Raw genomic sequence first — 18,087 nt, forward strand, 5'->3', positions numbered from 1 at the left:
CCATGTAGGTGTGACACTACTGACTCATTTGATAAGAATGATGACAGGGATAATTTTATAATCTACTGTGTCAACACAGCATTACTTTGTATTTAAAAAATATTTTCTTAGTTTGATTATAACTAAGTCAGTTAATTAATGACTTGCACGTTCTGTTGATAGAATATACCTGTTCTATATTTTGTTAAGTATTCTATATGTAATATTTCTGAATCTCTTTGTCATTAAGACTCTGCTCTAGGAAGTTTTACTTCTTTCCATCATTATTTCTGGGTTTCTTTTACAAAAGCAGAGTAAAATTACTCTTTAGTGATATGAAGCTTAGATATACGTGCATTGCATTGCATACTTAATAAGAGAATAAATTCCTGAGTTTTATCAATGTGTTTAAATAAATCATAGTATATTTAAATTAGATTGGGCATTTTTCAGGGGATATATGGTTTAGAAGATGCTGTTATTGAAATAAAGAATGGTAAAAATCAAATTAAAATAAGAGATCAAGAAATTGAAGTATTGATAAAGGAAATCAATAAGCTGGAGTTGAAGATCAATGATTTCCTTGATGAAAACGAGGCACTTAGAGAACGTTTAGGTAAGCCATCTTTGAGATATGTAACTTGCTGGATCTGATTTGCAAATATTTTTGCTTGTTTTCTTAAAAACAAAAATACCTGAGTACATTTTTTCACATGCATGCCTACGTAAAACCATTTAAAACAAGTCAAAGTGGAGCTGCTCTGATTAAAGTGTTTTGGGGTTTGGTGTTTGGGGCATTATGTTTGGCCCCAAGCAGTGGTTTTATACAATTCTCGATCTACTGCAGTCATCGATGACACCTCTTAGACTCCTCAAAGCTCCCTTATCAACCCACTGTCTCAAAAATAGTATTAAATGATTACTTAAAAATGTAAAGCGTACAATTTTGGTAGCATATTAGAAGTTACCCTTTTTTCTTTCAATGAATGTGACCTTTCTATGACTCGTGTTGGTTTGTGATATATTCTTATTTCAGATGAATTTAGGTAAACATTTAGAAACATTGATTAAGGGTTCCTCAGACTTTCAAGTGCTTGGATTTTACAATTTAAACTGCTTAAGTTTTATTCTGGCTGAATATTTTGAGTTTATCATTGATTCTAAGAAGTCTTTTAGGTATGTATGGATGCTCTGTTAATACAGTTCAATCTAGATTACTTTATAAAAGGATCTAAATATTGATTTCATTATACTTGCTAATATCAGGTAATGCTTTCTTAGAATAAAAATGACTATCTGTAACAATAACTATTCTCTAGAGCACTGTTTCCCAAAGTGGGCAATTCCACCCCTGAGTGACTCTGGTAGCATCCAGAGCAATAGCAAAAGCAAATATCTATACTTTATCCTGGATTATAGATTATCATACAAGAGTTTTTAATAGACAGGGGCTAGTGAATAGTTTTTTTGTTTTTCTGAAAAGTGGAGAATGATGGGGTAAATAAATTCGGGAAAACCTGCGCTTCAGAAACAAGGCGCCCTGGTGGTACTGTCAGGTAAGCATGGCATTGATAACCTCAAAGTCCATGATTCAAACCCACCAGCTGCTCTGTTGGAGAAAGGTGAGGCTGTCTGTTTTCAGAGAGCTTTATTGTGTTGGAAACCTTATACAGCAGGATTCCTGGGGACACAGGCTGGTAAGCATTGGATTATTAAACACATTACCAGTTCAAACACAGCAGGTGCTTCTCTAGAGAAAGATGAGTGTGTTTGTTCCTGTAAAGACTTACAGCCTCAAAAATTCTATATGAGCCAGAATCATCTTGTTGGCAGTGGGTTTGCCTTTCACATTTTTGGAGGAAAGCAAAATATATATGTGATTTCTTATAAAAAGCATCGATGTAGTGCGTCAGGACCTCAAGTAAGGCTTAATATAGTAACTTATGAGCTATTTAGATAACTATAACAAATACTAGATGTCCTGTGTTTGACAGTCTGTAAGTCATTATTTATAATCGTTTTAGACCAGTGGTTCTCAACCTTCTTAATGCCGCGATGCTTTAATACAGTTCATGTTGTAGTGACCCCCCCCAACCATAAAATTATTTTTGTTGCTACTTCATAACTCTAATTTTTCTACTGTTATGAATTGGGTGACCCCTCTGAAAGGGTCATTCGACCCCCAGGTTGAGAACCACTGCTTTAGACAATATCAATATCTAGTATTCAGAACATAGATACTTAATAACAGCAAGTTACTAGGAGTATCTGACAAGTAGCAATAATACACTTGATAATTAATATCCATAATAAGTAGTGAATGCCACCAATTTAACTAAATACTTGATTTAGGTTAATTTTATTATACTCCTATAGTAAGCTGTAGAAAAAAATTAATACTCTTATCTGTATTATTTAGTTAATAATTGATGTACAATTTAAACCTAGGGTTGTTTTACTTGATAGTTTCCATTATTAATACATTAAAGTAGTTACAGTACAGCCTGAGAAGACCTACCTGGTGGTGTAATGGTTAAGCCTTGGGCTTCTAACAACAAGGTCGGCAGTTTGAAACCACTAGGTGCTCTGTGGGAGAAAGACTGGGCTTTCTACTCTCGTAAAGAGTGACACTCTTGGAAACTCACAGGGACAGGCTTATCCTGCCCGATAGGCTTGCTGCAAGCTAGCATTAACTCAATGTCAGTGCATACAACATGATGCAGAGAAGGTAGATCTTGATACATTTTGTCAAGAATTACTTTAATAATTATAACATTTAAACTCATTGGTTCAATTCAAATAACTGGAAAAAAACTGTACCAAAAGTACTTCATTCTTCAAGGATGCTGACTCATTTTTTTTCATAGCATTTAGTTTTTTTAAATTATGATTACATTAATGTTGGTAAAGATTTTCACTATATTACTTTAAATTTTAGGCCTTGAACCGAAGACAATGATTGATTTAACTGAATTTAGAAATAGCAAAAGCTTAAAACAGCAACAGTACAGAGCTGAAAACCAGATTCTGTTAAAAGAGGCAAGTACTGTGATAAAAAGGCTATTTCTGTTCTTAAACCAGGGAAGAATGCTAATATGTCCATGCTTTGCAGATTGAAAGTCTAGAGGAAGAAAGGCTTGACCTGAAAAAAAAAATCCGTCTAATGGCTCAAGAAAGAGGAAAAAGAGCTGCAACTTTAGGTATACTCGTTTATCCCAGACTTTGGAAGCGTCATTCAAAGATGAGTTGTTTAGTCTAAAAGTCCTGGATGGTAGAAATGTTTTTGCTATGCTACTGCGCTTCTGCTAGGAGGTCAATGATTGAAATGATGGCCTGATGAGGATCTTTGAGTCCAATTCTGAGTCCAAAAGAGTAAAAAACGTATGTTATACTTGTAAACTTCTGAAAAATTCACCTTATATTTTTCATAAATATCTAGGCAACCCTGACTGATGTATTTTGATTAGTAATGATGAAATTTAGTAATATATATAGAAATTTATACTATATTTTTAAATATTTTAAATTTCCCTAAGACTGTCCATCAAGAATTTTTTTTAGAAATTAGTGTTTACTAAGTGAAAGTAATGTCTTATTGAATAAAAACTAGTATATTTTTTGTTTATCTTACTTGGTGTAAATATAGAAATTGGTTAGCTTTTTATAATATGTATTATACTTTCTGTAAGTGAAATATGCAGAAATTTTAAAACATACTCTTTGTTTTAGCATTAAATCTATGCAGTATATTTAAATACTTGTAGAGAGGTGAGTCTTTACAATGTATTAGTATATTCCTCAGCTTACTCATATTTATAATTCTTGTGCACTTTCTTGTACATGCCATTTGACTATTCAAATTAGTTTCTAATATTATGAATAACTTATTAAAGATGAAATAGATTAAAAGGTTGTAATAATTGGCTACCATGTGGATCAAGGCTTTTAAAACAGTCTACATTTGTTCTTTTGTTAGCTTGGTTTAAGTTTTAAAGAATTATAAACTATTAAAGTTGTAGAAGAGTTATATTTATGTTCTTTTTGTTTTTAATTGGTTGATTTTCTTAAATAGGATTACCAGTTGAGGACCTGAACGTAGATGTAAACCTTTTTCTAGAGAAGGGAATGGGAGAAAGAAAATTAGACTTTATGAGCCTCAAAAATATTCATGAAGCTCAGTCCAAGGTAAACAGTAAATTATTGCTATGATAAATAGAATAAATAAATAAACTACTATCAATACTTTTATTTTCTCCCCATCTCATTTTTAATATTGCTTTCATAGATAGTTATTATATAAATATATATTTAAATGTTTGCTTTATTTAAATAACCTGCTAATCCAAAGATTAATGACACATTATTTACTCTGAATGCAGATTAGGAGTTCAGATAAAGTAGAACTGCTGCATAGAAGACCATCATTCAGTCAGACCATCCTACAGTCAGATCAGAATGAACCAGAAGAGGGTGTGACCATAAGAGTATTATCAAGCAAGTTACCTCAAAGTCGTCAAAGTGTAGAAAGCAGTGTGGATCCTTTTGCCTCTTTAACGAGATGTTCTTCATCTATGCAAATAAAACATGCTGATTTGACTCCAGAAACAATTACAATAAGGGATATTTTTAAAGCCCCATGTCTTCAATCTTTAAGGAATCTGGAATCATCTGTCAGTTCCCTAAGTCAGGAGAGCCATGGAGAAATAAATGACTACGCATGCTCTCTTTCTGATGACAATCGGAAGAAAGTGTCAAAATGTCAGCAAACATTAGGGAGAACTAATTTCCTACAAAAAAGTGATTCTTCTTGTCAAGCGTTATCAACAGCTTCACACTTAATGCAGAGGTTACCACGTAGGCAACAGTCTGCAGTATTTTGTCAACAAATTCATGGTAATGGCATTGATATGGATAAAACACAAATAGCATCAGAAGATGAACAGGTTTATACCCAAATAAAATATGCTGATGTCAATTCACAAGAAGATTTAAGAAAAAAAGAAATATCCTTAAAGACAGAGAGTTTAAAAAGTCAGCCTGAAGTTAATCTTTCAGACACTGTGCCTGTTACTGCACAATCAGAATCCCATCAGATAGATCCACTTGACAATCTTACAGAACAGCTACGGAGAAAACTAGTATGTCTTAGGTCTCAGGTGAGCTTTATTCTAGATTACATTCCTATGATTGCTTTTTTATTCTTTTTGTGATTTATCTAACAAAGTTCTTTAAAACAGATTTTTTTGTCATACAATACATGAATACTGCTTTATTCAAATTCTATCTTTAAAAATCTCAATGTAACACATTTGATATGAAGATATTAACTTGTCTGATTTATTAAATGTTTCTGTAGAATGAAGCCATAGCACAGGATTTATTGATCAAAGAAGCACAGGATAGAAGTGCAGAAGTAGAACTTGAACAATATAGAAGCCAGGCAGAACAGGTAGTGTAAAGGCAGACTACTAAAAACAGTTGATTGTGGTACTCAAACAAAGGAAACCGCTCCGTGATAGCTGTTTGCATGTGCATCGGGTGGACAGGGATGTAAGAGGGTGCTCGCCTTTTGCTCTCCTCTTCCTACTTGATTTTTGTGCCTGCCGCTATTTCTCTCACTTGTTACTGTTATAGCTCAATTGATCCACCTTTCTTAAATTTGAAAATTATGTACTATAATATTTTGGTAAAAGATAACCGATTTTATTCTTATTTTTTGTTTAGAATGAATTTCTTTCAAGAGAATTAATTGAAAAGGAAAGAGATTTAGAAAGAAGTAGAGCTCTAATAACCAAATTTCAGAATAAATGTAAGTTGCTATTATTTTTCTTCATATGCTGATATATACGTGTGCATGTATATATAAAAAGTATATAACATGTATGTGTATAAATGTGTATATATTTTGAATCATGGGTCTGAAAGAATTTTAATGCATTCTCTGTTTTCTAGAATGTTTTATCCTTATTTCCCAGTATTATATACCATACAGTCTTTCTGATTTGTTTGATCTGTTTGCTGAACTATTTTCATTGTTGGAATTTTTTAATATGAATTCTTTTAGGATGAATAATAGCTATTTTTAATGAAAATCAAGCTAGAAAATACAGTGTAAAATATTTTTATATAAAGCATAATTTAAGGCAAAAGTATACATATGAAAGTTTTTTCAGTGCGAGATAGTGTGCATATTCATATGACATAAAAAGGTGTTCCATTTAATGCACCTATTGACAAAATATTTTTATATTTTAATTTTTAAAACATTTTGACATTTGCATTTTCCAAATGGATTTCTATATCTGAAATATTCTTTATCTGTATAAAGTCAAATGAATGATAAATTTTATTCATTAAATGAGAAAAATATGTTAATTAATTATAGTAAGAGAATTAGCTGAAGAAAACAAACAACTTGAAGAAGGTATGAAGGAAATATTACAAGCTATTAAAGAAATGCAGAAAGATCCTGATGTTAAAGGAGAAGAAACATCTCTCATTATCCCTAGTCTTGAAAGACTAGTTAATGTAAGTTTACTTTTTGCATGTGAGTGATTATATTTTGTACTTTAGATATTTTAAAGACATTGTTCCACGGTCTCCTAGTCTGCCTCCTTTGTAGTCTTGTGAAGGGTTTAACATATTTCTGCATGTGTCTGTGGTCAAATATGTTGTTAGGTGCCATCAAGTCATCTCTGACATATAGTGACAGCGATTTTCTGTGTTACAGAATAAAATGTTGCCTACATCTTTATGCCGTTGTATATTTGTGTCCATTATTGCAGCTGTTATGTCAATCCATATAGTTGAGGATATCCTTCATATTCATCTTTCTTATGCTTATTCAAACATAGTAGCCTTTTTAGACATTGGTCTTTCCTGATGATGTGATCAAAGTAAGTGAGACAAAGTCTTGACATCCTCATTTTTAAGGACCATTCTACTGGCTTTTTGCTGTTTGATTTTTGGAAGTTTTCCTTTTAGTGTTGATTTCTGGAATCGTTGTTGGAGAAAATATTTTGGATGATTTCAGCCATCTTAGCTTTATTGAGACTTGTTTTGTGACTAGCCTATGGTTGATGCAGGAGAGTTATTCAAGTGCGCTAGAAAAGAAGGGGTATTCTGCAGTTGTGTGAAGTGTTCTATATAAGTCTATTAGGTATAGCTGGTTAATAATTGCCACTGGTTTTTTTCTGGCTCATGGAAGCTATAGAAGCTCTATAAGCAACATGGTGCCATTTCTTAGCAAGACAACAAACTAGCCTACCTTGATCTTTATCCTTTTATCTCCTGTTTTATTTCATCTTCTTGGCATCCCCTTTGAATTAGTATATTAACTTCGTGTGTTCTCCTCTGATCTCCTAAGGGCAAAAACTAAGCCCATATCATCTCCTTGAGTTGGAAATTACAGTTGATTTTATTGATCTTATTTTATTCTCTTGACTTTCTGTTCAACTTCTGAAGATTTACTTGGCATGTCACAGATTTATTCTATATAGTATTTCTGAAGTTCAAATTAATTTATGTAAATGTATTATGTATATGGTAGGAGAAAAATGTGGCTTTTTACTCTTGTAAAGAGTTCCAGACTCAAAAACCCACAGGGGCAGTTCTACTCTACCCTATAGGCTTGCCGTAAGTAGAAAGCCACTCAATGGCAGTGAGCAGTAGTATGTGTCATGGGCATATGTATGTTTATGCATGGCATTGGTGGACAGTATTTTAATGGTTGCCATATTATTATTATACTCTTGGATAAAACTTTGTTAACATATGGCACTTTGCCTTTTTAATACATTCTTCAACTTTGTAGAAGAGGTGGCACAGAAAAATTGCCTCATTAAGTATAATAATAATTCCATTTTTGCTCATATTTTCATTTAGAAAATGCTACATAATTTCAAAGAATTTGTGTATATGTTTTCTCAGTTGGACTTTAGAAAAACCCTGTGAAATTAACTGTTAATATTATTCTCTATTTAAAGATAAGAAAACTAAGATATGAAGAACACAAGTCACGTGCATAGTTAGTAAAATGCTAGTTAAGATTTTAACCCTAATCATTTTACTTCTGTCTAGTTGTTTATATAATTTACCAGTCTACTGAGATTAGCTCCCTAGTTGTTAATGCTAATAATAAAGTTGTTGCAATGCTTGGTTGTCAGCTGCTGTTAAGTCAGCTCTAATCCATGATGATTCCATTTATAACAGAACAGTATGGAAACTTATCCTTGTGCGCCATCTTCACAATCCTTGAAATGTTTACCAAACATGATGATGTTTTAGCAACTGATCTTTCCTACTGATATGTTTGAAGTGAACGAGTTAATAAACTCTGCCATCTTCCAAATATGTTTGTATTTCTTCACAAAGTGATTGTTTGTTTTCTTGGCAGCCCACGATATAGTCAGTATGTTTACCAGTTCCACAGTGTGAATGTATCACTGCTTCTTCTGTCTGTCTTTTTCGCGCTCCTACTTTGGCATGTCTCAGAGAAAACTGAAGAGAGAATAAATGTCTTGAATCAGACACATCTTAGTCATCAAAGTGACATTTTGGTTTATAAATCTTCAAAGTGCTCTTTTACAGCAGATTTTACCAATTCAATACCTGTAGATTGATTGATTTGTTTGACCGCTGCTGCCATGGGTGTTGATTGTGAATTGAAGTAGCTGGTCTACCTAAGTCTTTTTTTTAAACTTAAATTCAAACTACGTAATCAAATTGGCAAATGTTCTGGTCATGTATAACAATTAGAATAGTAAAATGCTTAAATGTCAATTTTATTTAAAAGTAGATCTTTTTTTTAAACTATGACTTTAGTGCCGTTGTCCACCCCCCACCCCCCCATTTACTTGATGTATTCTTAAATATATTAGGCTATAGAATCAAAAAATGCAGAAGGAATCTTTGATGCTAATCTTCATTTGAAAGCCCAAGTTGATCAACTTACTGGCAGGAATGAAGAATTAAGACAAGAACTCAGAGGAGCTCGAAAGGAAGCTATAAGTTATTCACAGGAGTTGGCTAAAGCAAATTTAAAGGTACGAATTTTACTAAATAAAATGATATGCATAGAAAAAAAATGATATGCATAGGAACTTACTTTAAAATGAAACTCTTTATTAGATGAATATTTTATGAAAATAGCCCTTGGATTAATTCTTTTAGCATTAAGAAACTATTTCAGATTTTTCTTTTGAAATTAAGTGAAAAATAAATGCCTTATGATATAGAAAGAAATAAAAAAATTCTAAATCTTTTACCTTGAAATTTCTTAGGAGAAATTAGGATATCATTTAATTCTTGGGGGGCATTCATATATGTATGCTTTTATAAATATTCAGTAGAAAGATAGCATGAAATATAAAGTACTATCTTTAAATGTGTTTTTTTTCTTGGTTGTATAAATGTAATTTCTTCTTCCCTGGATTGTGTGTTTCAGACAGACCATCTTGAAAAGGAGATTACTCTTTTAAGACAATCAGAAGGATCAAATGTCATTTTTAAAGCAGTAGACTTACCTGATGGGATAGCACCATCCAGTGCCAATATCATTAATTCTCAGAATGAATATTTAATACATCTCTTAAAGGTACTGAAAATTTGCATGTCAATAACGAAAACTGTTGATAAGTTTTATAACTTAATCCATTTTTTGAGCTCTTTGGATATTAAAGTGAAATATATTTTTAAGAATTTGTACTTGAAATACTGTGAACAAAACCAGTATACACTATTCATCTTCATGAGAGGCATGTTTATACATTTTGTTGGTAGTATGTCATGTGAAAGATAAAATTGATTGGTAAGATAACAGAAAGCTACTGTAAGGTTGTCCTTGTTATGTGCTGAGTAGATTCTGACAAAGAGCTAACCGACCCCGAAAAACAGCATAGAACTGACCGTTAGGGTTTTCTAGGCTAGAATTGCTACCAGAGCAGATTGCCTATCTTTTCTCCCGGTTCAAACCACCATCTTTCATCCAGCAGCCTGTGATGAACCAGGATCACCAGGGTTTTCCTTTGCTAGTGATGTGTAAGTAAGGTGAACACTTGTATTTATTGCTGATTGGAAAGCAGTTCAAGAGAATAAAGTGTGATAGCATTTTAGGGAAATGAATAGAATTGATCTTTTGTGTGTGTGCATTAACTACAAGAAAAAGCTTTGAAGCCAAATTTTCATTTATCATTCTATTTTTCTTTATAAATGTTAGTCTGACAACAAATTAGAAAGATTACTCTTGTACAATGTTGGTTTTTTATATTTGCCATTTACATCTTGCGATTACTCGACTTTTGTTGTTTTGTCGGTTGCATGAAAACTATAATATCACATACGAAGGGGTACCCCAAGGAAACTGGATGCGATGTGAGGGGGATAGTGCATTTGGAGTTTGTTCCACCAGCTCAGACTGTTAATCAAGTTTTCAATTTAGAGGTTCTGAGAAGATTGCTTAACTGTGTACAACAGAAAAGGCCAGATTTGTGACAGACAGGGTACTGATTTTGCAACCATGACAGTCCACCCACTCACACAGTCATCTCAGTGCACCAGTTTTGTCCCATGCACCTTACTCACCTGACCTCGCTCGTGTAATTTCTTTTTGTTTCTGCGAATGAAGAGGGACATGAAAGGACAGTGATTTGACAACATTGAAAGGTAAAGAAAAAGTCCAGGAAGGTGTTGTCAGCTATCCAAACAGATGGTTTGCAAAATGTTTCCAAGAATGGAATTGCAGATTTGGCAAATGTAGTAAGTGTAATGGAGAGTACTTTGAAATTAATAAGGTTGTTTTGTAAAAAACATTAAATACATATCTTTGGAAAAAAAATCTGTCTTTGTTTGGTGGGGTACCCCCTCGTGTACTACAAATATAATTGCAACAGGTGGTTAAAATCTGTGAAAGTATATTTTTATTCATAAAGATCACTATTGTCTTCTAGATGATTTATTGGTGAATATATTTGAGCTTTCACATACTCGTTTTAATATTTGGAAAGTACATGAATTATTTTTTTAGTCTTGGAATTTGTATGTTATCTAAGTCTGATAATGGTACAACTTTATCTTTTTACTATAATATGACTATGTAATTCATGTTATATTGTTATTTTAAAATGTATAATTTAAACGCTCCTTATGGCTTCTTTTATTTATTTATTTTTTTGTATTGTAAGGAGCTGTCAGTAACTAATGACAGTATAATATTGTCCTGATATTTGATATTATAAGTCTTGGGTTATTGCCCCCCCCCTTTATATAAAAAATATATGAGAAGAACAATAGTAGAATAGAGAATACTACATTGGAGGTCTAAACCTGTTCAAAGTGGCAAAGCAGATATTTAGACTCCCATTTATAATACACTGATGGGAATAGCAAACCTGAACACAAATGCTGAATGTATATGCATATAATGCGCGTATCACTGAGCTTGGCAATTTAAGCTAGGTAAATGTTTGCCAAGTCTATTATTACCAATGAGTTTTTTAATGTTGAGTCAATTATTTAATCATCTAATACTCATTTTCTTCATTGTTAAAATGAACCACATAAAAGAGGTAATGTAAGGTATAAAAGAGTGTGTACACAAAGGAGTATGTGGGGCCGGGTGACCACAGATGACTTTGTAAGAATACGTTGGAACTTGTATAGGAAGGGCTTGGGACTCATTTTAAACGAATGCACTTTATCGTTTAGTAAATCCTAACTCGGAAGAGAAACAGCCTTTAGTAACATGGTATATGAAGGATTCCTGGTCACACAGCTGTCAAGTGTTAGGCTGCTCAGTACAAAGTCAGCAGTTCAAAACCACCAACTGCTCCTCAGGTGAAAGATAGTTGTTGTTGTTAGGTGCCATCTGATTGGCACCAGCCCATGCACAACAGAACAAACTGCTGTATGTTTCTGCGCCCTCCTCACAATTGTTTCTATGCCTGTGAGCCCATTGATGCAGCCAAGATGTCAGTCCATTTCCTTGAGCGCCTTCCTCTTTTTCTCACACTTCCACTTTACCAAACGTGTCCTTCTCCAGGGACGGGACTCTCTTGACAATATGTCTAAAGTGTGTAAGATGATGCTTTGCCATCCTTGCCTTCAAGGAGCTCTCTGGCTTTACTTCTTCCAGTACAGATCGGCTTATCCTTTTAGCAGTCCACAGTACTTCTCCATTAACATAATTCAAATGCGTAAATTCTTCGAAGGTTTTCTTTATTCATTGTCCAACTTTCCCATGAGTATGATGCAATGGAGAATACCATGGTGTGGGACAGGCACACCTTAGTCCTCAAAGTAACATCCTTGCTCTTCTATATTCTAAAGAGGACTCGGGCAGCAGGTTTAACTAATGCAACACATTTTTTTTTTTTTTGATATCTTGACCGCTGTTTCCATGAGCACTGATTGTGGATCCAAGTAAAACTAAATCCTTGACAATTTTAACATTTTCTCCATTTATCATGATGTTACCTGTTGGTCCCATTGGGAGGATTTTGGTTTTCCTTACAGTGAGTTATAATCCATACTAAAAGCTACAATTGTTGATCTTCATAACCAGTTTTTAAATTCCTCCTCAATTTCAGCAAGCAAGGTTACATTATCTGCATACCACAGGTTGTTTAAAAGCCTTCCTTCAATCCTGATTCCACGTGTTTCTTCACATAACCCAGCTTCTCTGATGACTTGCTCAGCATACAGCTAGAACAAGTATGATGAGAGGATACCACCATGACGCACACTTCTCTTGATTCTAAATCATGCAGTATTCCTTTTTTTTTTATTCGCACAACTGCCTCTTGATTCATGTACAAGTTCTGAATGAGCACAATGAAGTGTTTCAGAGTTCTCATTCTTAAGGTTATCCACGACTTATTATGGTCCACAGTCAAATGCCTTTGCATAGTCAATGAAGCACAAGCAAACTTCTTTCTGGTAGTCTATGCTTTGAGCTATGATCCATCTGAACTCAGCAATGATATCTCGGTTATGCTTCCTCTTCTGTATCCGGCCTGAACTGGCAGGTCCCTGTCTATATACTGCTGCAACCTTCGTTGGGTGTTCTTAAGCAAAATTTTACTTTTGTGGGATGTCAATGATATTGTTCTATAGTTGAGCATTCTGTCGAGTAACCTTATTTTGGAATGAGCACGAATATAGATCACTTCCAGTCAGTTGGCCAAATAGCTGTCTTCCAAATTTGCTGGCATAGACGAGTGCTTCATCAGCTTGCTGAAATAATTCAATGGGTTTTCTATCAATTCCTGGAGTCTTGTTTTTGGCGAATGCATTTAGTGCAGTTTGAACGTCTTTCTTCAGCACCATTGCTACCTTCCTTCATGTGCTACCTCCTGAAATGGTGGCATGTCCACCAATTCTTTATGGTACAGTGACTCTGTATTCCTTCCATCATCTCTTGATGCTTCCTGCAGCGTTCAATATTTTGCATATAGAATCTTTCAAAATTTCAATTTGAGACAAGTTTTTTTTCTTTCAGTTTCAGATATGTTCTTGTCTTTTGGTTTTCTAATTTTAGGTCCTTGCACATTTTATTGTAATATTTGACTTTGTCTTCTTGAGTTGCCATTTGAAAATTTCTATTCAGCATTTTGACTCCATCTTTTGTGCCATTTGCTGTAGCTACTCTACGATTACAAGTAAGTTTCAGCGTTTCTTCTGACTTGATCTTCTCTTTCTTGTCTTGTTAATGACCTAGTGCTTTCTTCATGAGTGATGGTCTTGCTCTCCTGCCACAGTTCTCAGAGCGTCTGTCAGTAGTGTTCCATGTGTCAGATCTGTTCTTAAGATTTTTTTATGTTCAGGTGAGATAGTCTCCAGGTCATAATTTGGTTCCTGTGGCCATGTTTTAATTTTCCTCTTCTTTATCCTGCTCTTTCATGTGCACATTCGATGGTCTGGTCCACAGTTGGCCCCTGGTCTGGTTTTGGCTGCTGATATTGAGCTTTTCCATCTTGTTATCACAGATGTAGGCAATTTGATTTCTGTGTGTTCTATCTGGGAAAGTCCATGTGTGTATAGTTACCTTTTGTCTTGCTGAAGAAAGGTCTTTCCTATGAACAGGTAATTGGTTTTCAAAACTCTATCCCACAATCTCCCCCCTTCATCTTTTATCACCACGTCCATATTTTCCACCTGCTATTCCTTCCACCATGTCTCCAACTTGTGCATTCCAATCACTCTCAATTATCAGTTTATCTTGATTGCATGTTCAGTCAGTGTGTAACTGAATTCGTTGGTAGAATTCTTCATTTCTTCCTCACTAGCTTTTGTGGTTGGTTCATAAAGTGAGAGATCCTTGAAGACGGATAGATGTCATCCGATCACAGCAGTGTACTTCATGATGCCTTTAAGCAGGATCCTTTCTGACAGTGAATGCCATGCCATTCCTCTAGATCAGCGGTTTTCAACCTGTGGGTCGCAACCCCTTTGGGGGTCGCACAACCTTTTCAAAGGGATCATGACCCTTTCACAGGGGTCGCCGGATTCATAACAGAAGCAAAATTACAGTTATGAAGCAGCAACAAAAATAATGTTATGGTGGGGGGGTCAGCACAACATGAGGAACTGTATTAAAGGGTCTCAGCATTAGGAAGTTTGAGAACCACTGCTCTAGATTGTGGTATTCCAGGCATAGTAAACCATGTGATTTTCTGATTCAACATGGCACTACCTATCCGTTTCAGCTCACTAATGCCTAGGATATTGAACTTCATTCAGTTTCATTTTTGAGCACTTCCAGTTTTCCTACATTCATACTTTGCACATTCCAAGTCCCAAGCATTAGAAACTTTTTGCACCTGTTTCTCTTTACCTTGAATCGTGTCTCATCAGCCAATGACGATCCCAATGGCTCCACCACCATAGGCGTCATCTGACTCACTTCACTGAGGTCGACTCTCCACGAAACCAGCTCCTCTTCAGTCAGAATTTGGTAGCCCTCTGGCCTGAGAACCCCCTCTGCAGACAGTATCTCTGACAATGTTCTTCTTCCTATGTTGAGGCTGCAACGTTTGAGAAGGTTTGGAAGTTATGCGCAAGGCTTTCAGTGCTTCTTTCTCTGAAGTAGACACCCAAGTCCTTCTTTGTTGTCTGAGCTTAGTCTAGAAACTTCGCTGAAACCTCTTCACTTTGGGTGACCCTGCTGGCATTAGAAATATCAGTGATACAGCTTGCAGCATCGCACAACACGTAAGTCACCACAATATGACAAACTGGCAGATACATGGTGGCCACAAAGAGTTTCTAAGATTATAACTGTTCAGAGTTACTGTCGTGGAAACCCATATAGGAAAGTTCTTCCTTGTGCTGTAGGGTTGTATGTGTTGGCTTTGACTATAAATTTGATTTGGTTTATGTTATACATAGATACAAATGGTAGAGTAGATCCATACTACTATTACAGCTGAAGATCTATCCTTAAAGATCCTCTACCAATTCTCCCCACTGCTACTAGTGTCTAGCACATTAGACTACTAGAGATTGAGCAAGCATTGGATTATCTGTCTAGTGTTTTATGAGGAAGCCCTGGTAGCTGAGTAGTCCTATCGTCAGCTGCTGCTAGCCCCAAATCCAGCAATTGGAATCAGATGCTCCTCAGGAGAAAAATGTGGCAGTCTCCTTGTGTAAAGATGGCAGTCCTGGAAACTATCAGGTAGTTCTACTCCATTCTGTTGGACACGATGAATGGGAATTGACTCAATGAATATTTTTGAGTATTTTAAAAATTGAAGAAATTTTGTATTAAAGTCAAAAAGTGAATACCAAAAAGGGGAGAGTATAAATGAGCCTGGAAAAATAGAACTGACCGATTGGACACATGAAAGGTGAGGGAAAGAAAAGAATGTTTTCTAGTTATCAAATTGAATACTTGACACTGGTATAACTAAAAGTACAAAATGTAGAGGAAGTGAATTGTTTAGTGTTGAAGAAAGCTAATTTGGTTTGAGATATGCTAAATTCAATATGTTTGTGAAAAATCTACACAGAGAGGTCGTATTAGAAATGTGGGTTTGAGGGTCAATATTGACTAATGCTAGTGACCTAACACTTGAGAAGTAGTGAAAAAAGTCAATTGTTTCTAGTGCTTTTCTGGAAAATGTCTATGATAATAAAACCTTGTTCATTTTTTCTTTCCTTCTGCCTGTGGAATCCCAGTTTTGTCTATCTCTTCTTTTCCTTGTTCTCCTTTTTCCCTACTTTCCTCATTCTCATTTCTTTACTCTTATAATTTTTTCCAAAAATTGCATGCTTAAGAAAATTGCATGCTTTATTTTACCTCACAAAAGCTTATATTTTTAGTAACTATCATCGGAAAATGCGTATGCTTGTGGTTGTTATGATATATGATGGAAATATTTTGCTTATTATATGTAGGTACATAAAAAAGCATTTCTACAAAATCAAAGAACCCATTGTTAAACAAAAATATCAATGTGGAGCTAAAAGATATTGTTTCTAGACACACCTGCCATGGAGGTCTATACATTTCAGAAGGCAGTCTTACCATCTTCGTAACCTTCCCCTGATGAATTGTATCCTCTATGACTTGCTTCCCTCCAATGGACAATTTTTGCATCCTTGTGGGATTCAAATTATGTTCCTTTTCACTGTTGTTTGAGCTTGATGTGGTAAGATGAGCTTGATACAGCAAGGTCTTGCCCTTGCTGTACTTGTAGTCTGAGCAGTTGCATTGTCGTGATGGGAAAAGAATCTCTCAGGACAATTTTCTTGGCCTTTTTCTCAGGAATGTAGTTTTTAATGAAAAATAAACAAACAAACTTTGTAGTAAACCCCTGTGATCATCCTGTGTTAATCAAGAAAATTTATCAATATTATACCATTGGAATACCAATTAATTAATTGCCTCATGCTTCTGAGCTGACCTCTCTGCCTTGTATTTAATTTGCCTTTTGGATCTCTTAGGAAGCCACTGTTTTCATTGGAATTTGGTTTGAAAGACCCTAATGGGTCTAAGACACATGAGAACAAGTCAACCGCCATGTAATGATAGCAGAAACAAGCTTTATTTGTATACATAAAATGGAACCTTTGTAGCAATACTTGGTGACACCCTTATATATTTTCAAATTTAAATATAAATTTTGATTTCTTAAAATAGTTTTATTGCATTTTCATTTTTAGGAAATAGAAAATAAAGAAAAGAAGTTAAGTAATTTAGAAGATTCTCTTGAAGAATATAATAGAAAATTTGCAGTAATTCGTCACCAGCAAAGCTTATTATACAAAGAATATCTAAGGTACAATATTAGCAAAACTTTGTACATATAACTATACATATTCTTATTTATACTTGAAGTAATTTTTCCCTCTTCTTCCTCTACCTCTCCCCTCCTCTCTTTTTTTTTAAACTGGTGACTTGGTAAGGGCAGATTTTTAGATAAGACAGTATTATAGTTTAATCATTACAAGCCTGCCATGCATTCTCTGAAATTGTTATGCGTAGGCTTTAACTCAAACATTGCCATTTGATAGCCATGAGATGATGGACAAGCTATTTTAGCTATCAGTTCCTGATTTTTCTATCTGTAAATTTCCATGCTGAGAATACTTTATTCATAAAGTAGTTATGAAGCTTAAGTCAATTATTACATGAAAATGTTTTCCTTAGTACATGACTTGTCATGACCTCCTTGTAAATGTCAGCTACAATTGGTTGCATCATCTGTCATCATTATTTACATATTGGCACAGGGAATTAATATACTTCTAATATTTTTCATCCTTTGATTTAAAAAATCAGCTAAATCAATAGAATCATTTCTTTTGTATTTATTAGAGTACCTGACCACACATTATTTAAACACTAACAGTGATTAGTGTATGATTTTCAAGAAGCCCAAAGCTAATACATTTTCTAAATTAAATGGTAGCTCATAGTTTGTTGTTTTCTGGTTGCCAATAGTCAACCCTAACTGATAATGACTGCATGTGTATCAGAATAAGGGTTGTCATTATCTCCTACAATGGTTATAAACTAGCTACTAGAGGTCAGGGTACAATGACGTGTGCTCATTTAAAAAAAGGGACATTTTCCCCCCTCTTATCTTTGTGTGTGTGTGTGTGTGTGTG

At 34.5% G+C, this 18,087-nt stretch overlaps 1 protein-coding gene across 1 annotated transcript in view; it reads left to right on the forward strand.

The window, feature by feature from the left end:
• The window catches only part of CEP290 (centrosomal protein 290), a 97,703-nt gene that overhangs the window by 17,459 nt on the left and 62,157 nt on the right, over positions 1–18,087 (forward strand). Inside the window, exons 15-23 of the mRNA XM_045293067.1 lie at positions 433–595; positions 2,918–3,018; positions 3,092–3,179; positions 4,052–4,164; positions 5,704–5,788; positions 6,365–6,507; positions 8,859–9,023; positions 9,425–9,574; positions 17,140–17,255. Coding sequence (XP_045149002.1) covers positions 433–595; positions 2,918–3,018; positions 3,092–3,179; positions 4,052–4,164; positions 5,704–5,788; positions 6,365–6,507; positions 8,859–9,023; positions 9,425–9,574; positions 17,140–17,255 — 1,124 coding nt within the window. The remainder of the gene's footprint in view (positions 1–432; positions 596–2,917; positions 3,019–3,091; positions 3,180–4,051; positions 4,165–5,703; positions 5,789–6,364; positions 6,508–8,858; positions 9,024–9,424; positions 9,575–17,139; positions 17,256–18,087) is intronic.

Source organism: Echinops telfairi, unplaced genomic scaffold (genome assembly GCF_000313985.2).
Source record: "Echinops telfairi isolate 266 unplaced genomic scaffold, ASM31398v2 ScPeMD7_2;HRSCAF=8, whole genome shotgun sequence".
In the NCBI taxonomy this organism is placed as follows: domain Eukaryota; kingdom Metazoa; phylum Chordata; class Mammalia; order Afrosoricida; family Tenrecidae; genus Echinops; species Echinops telfairi.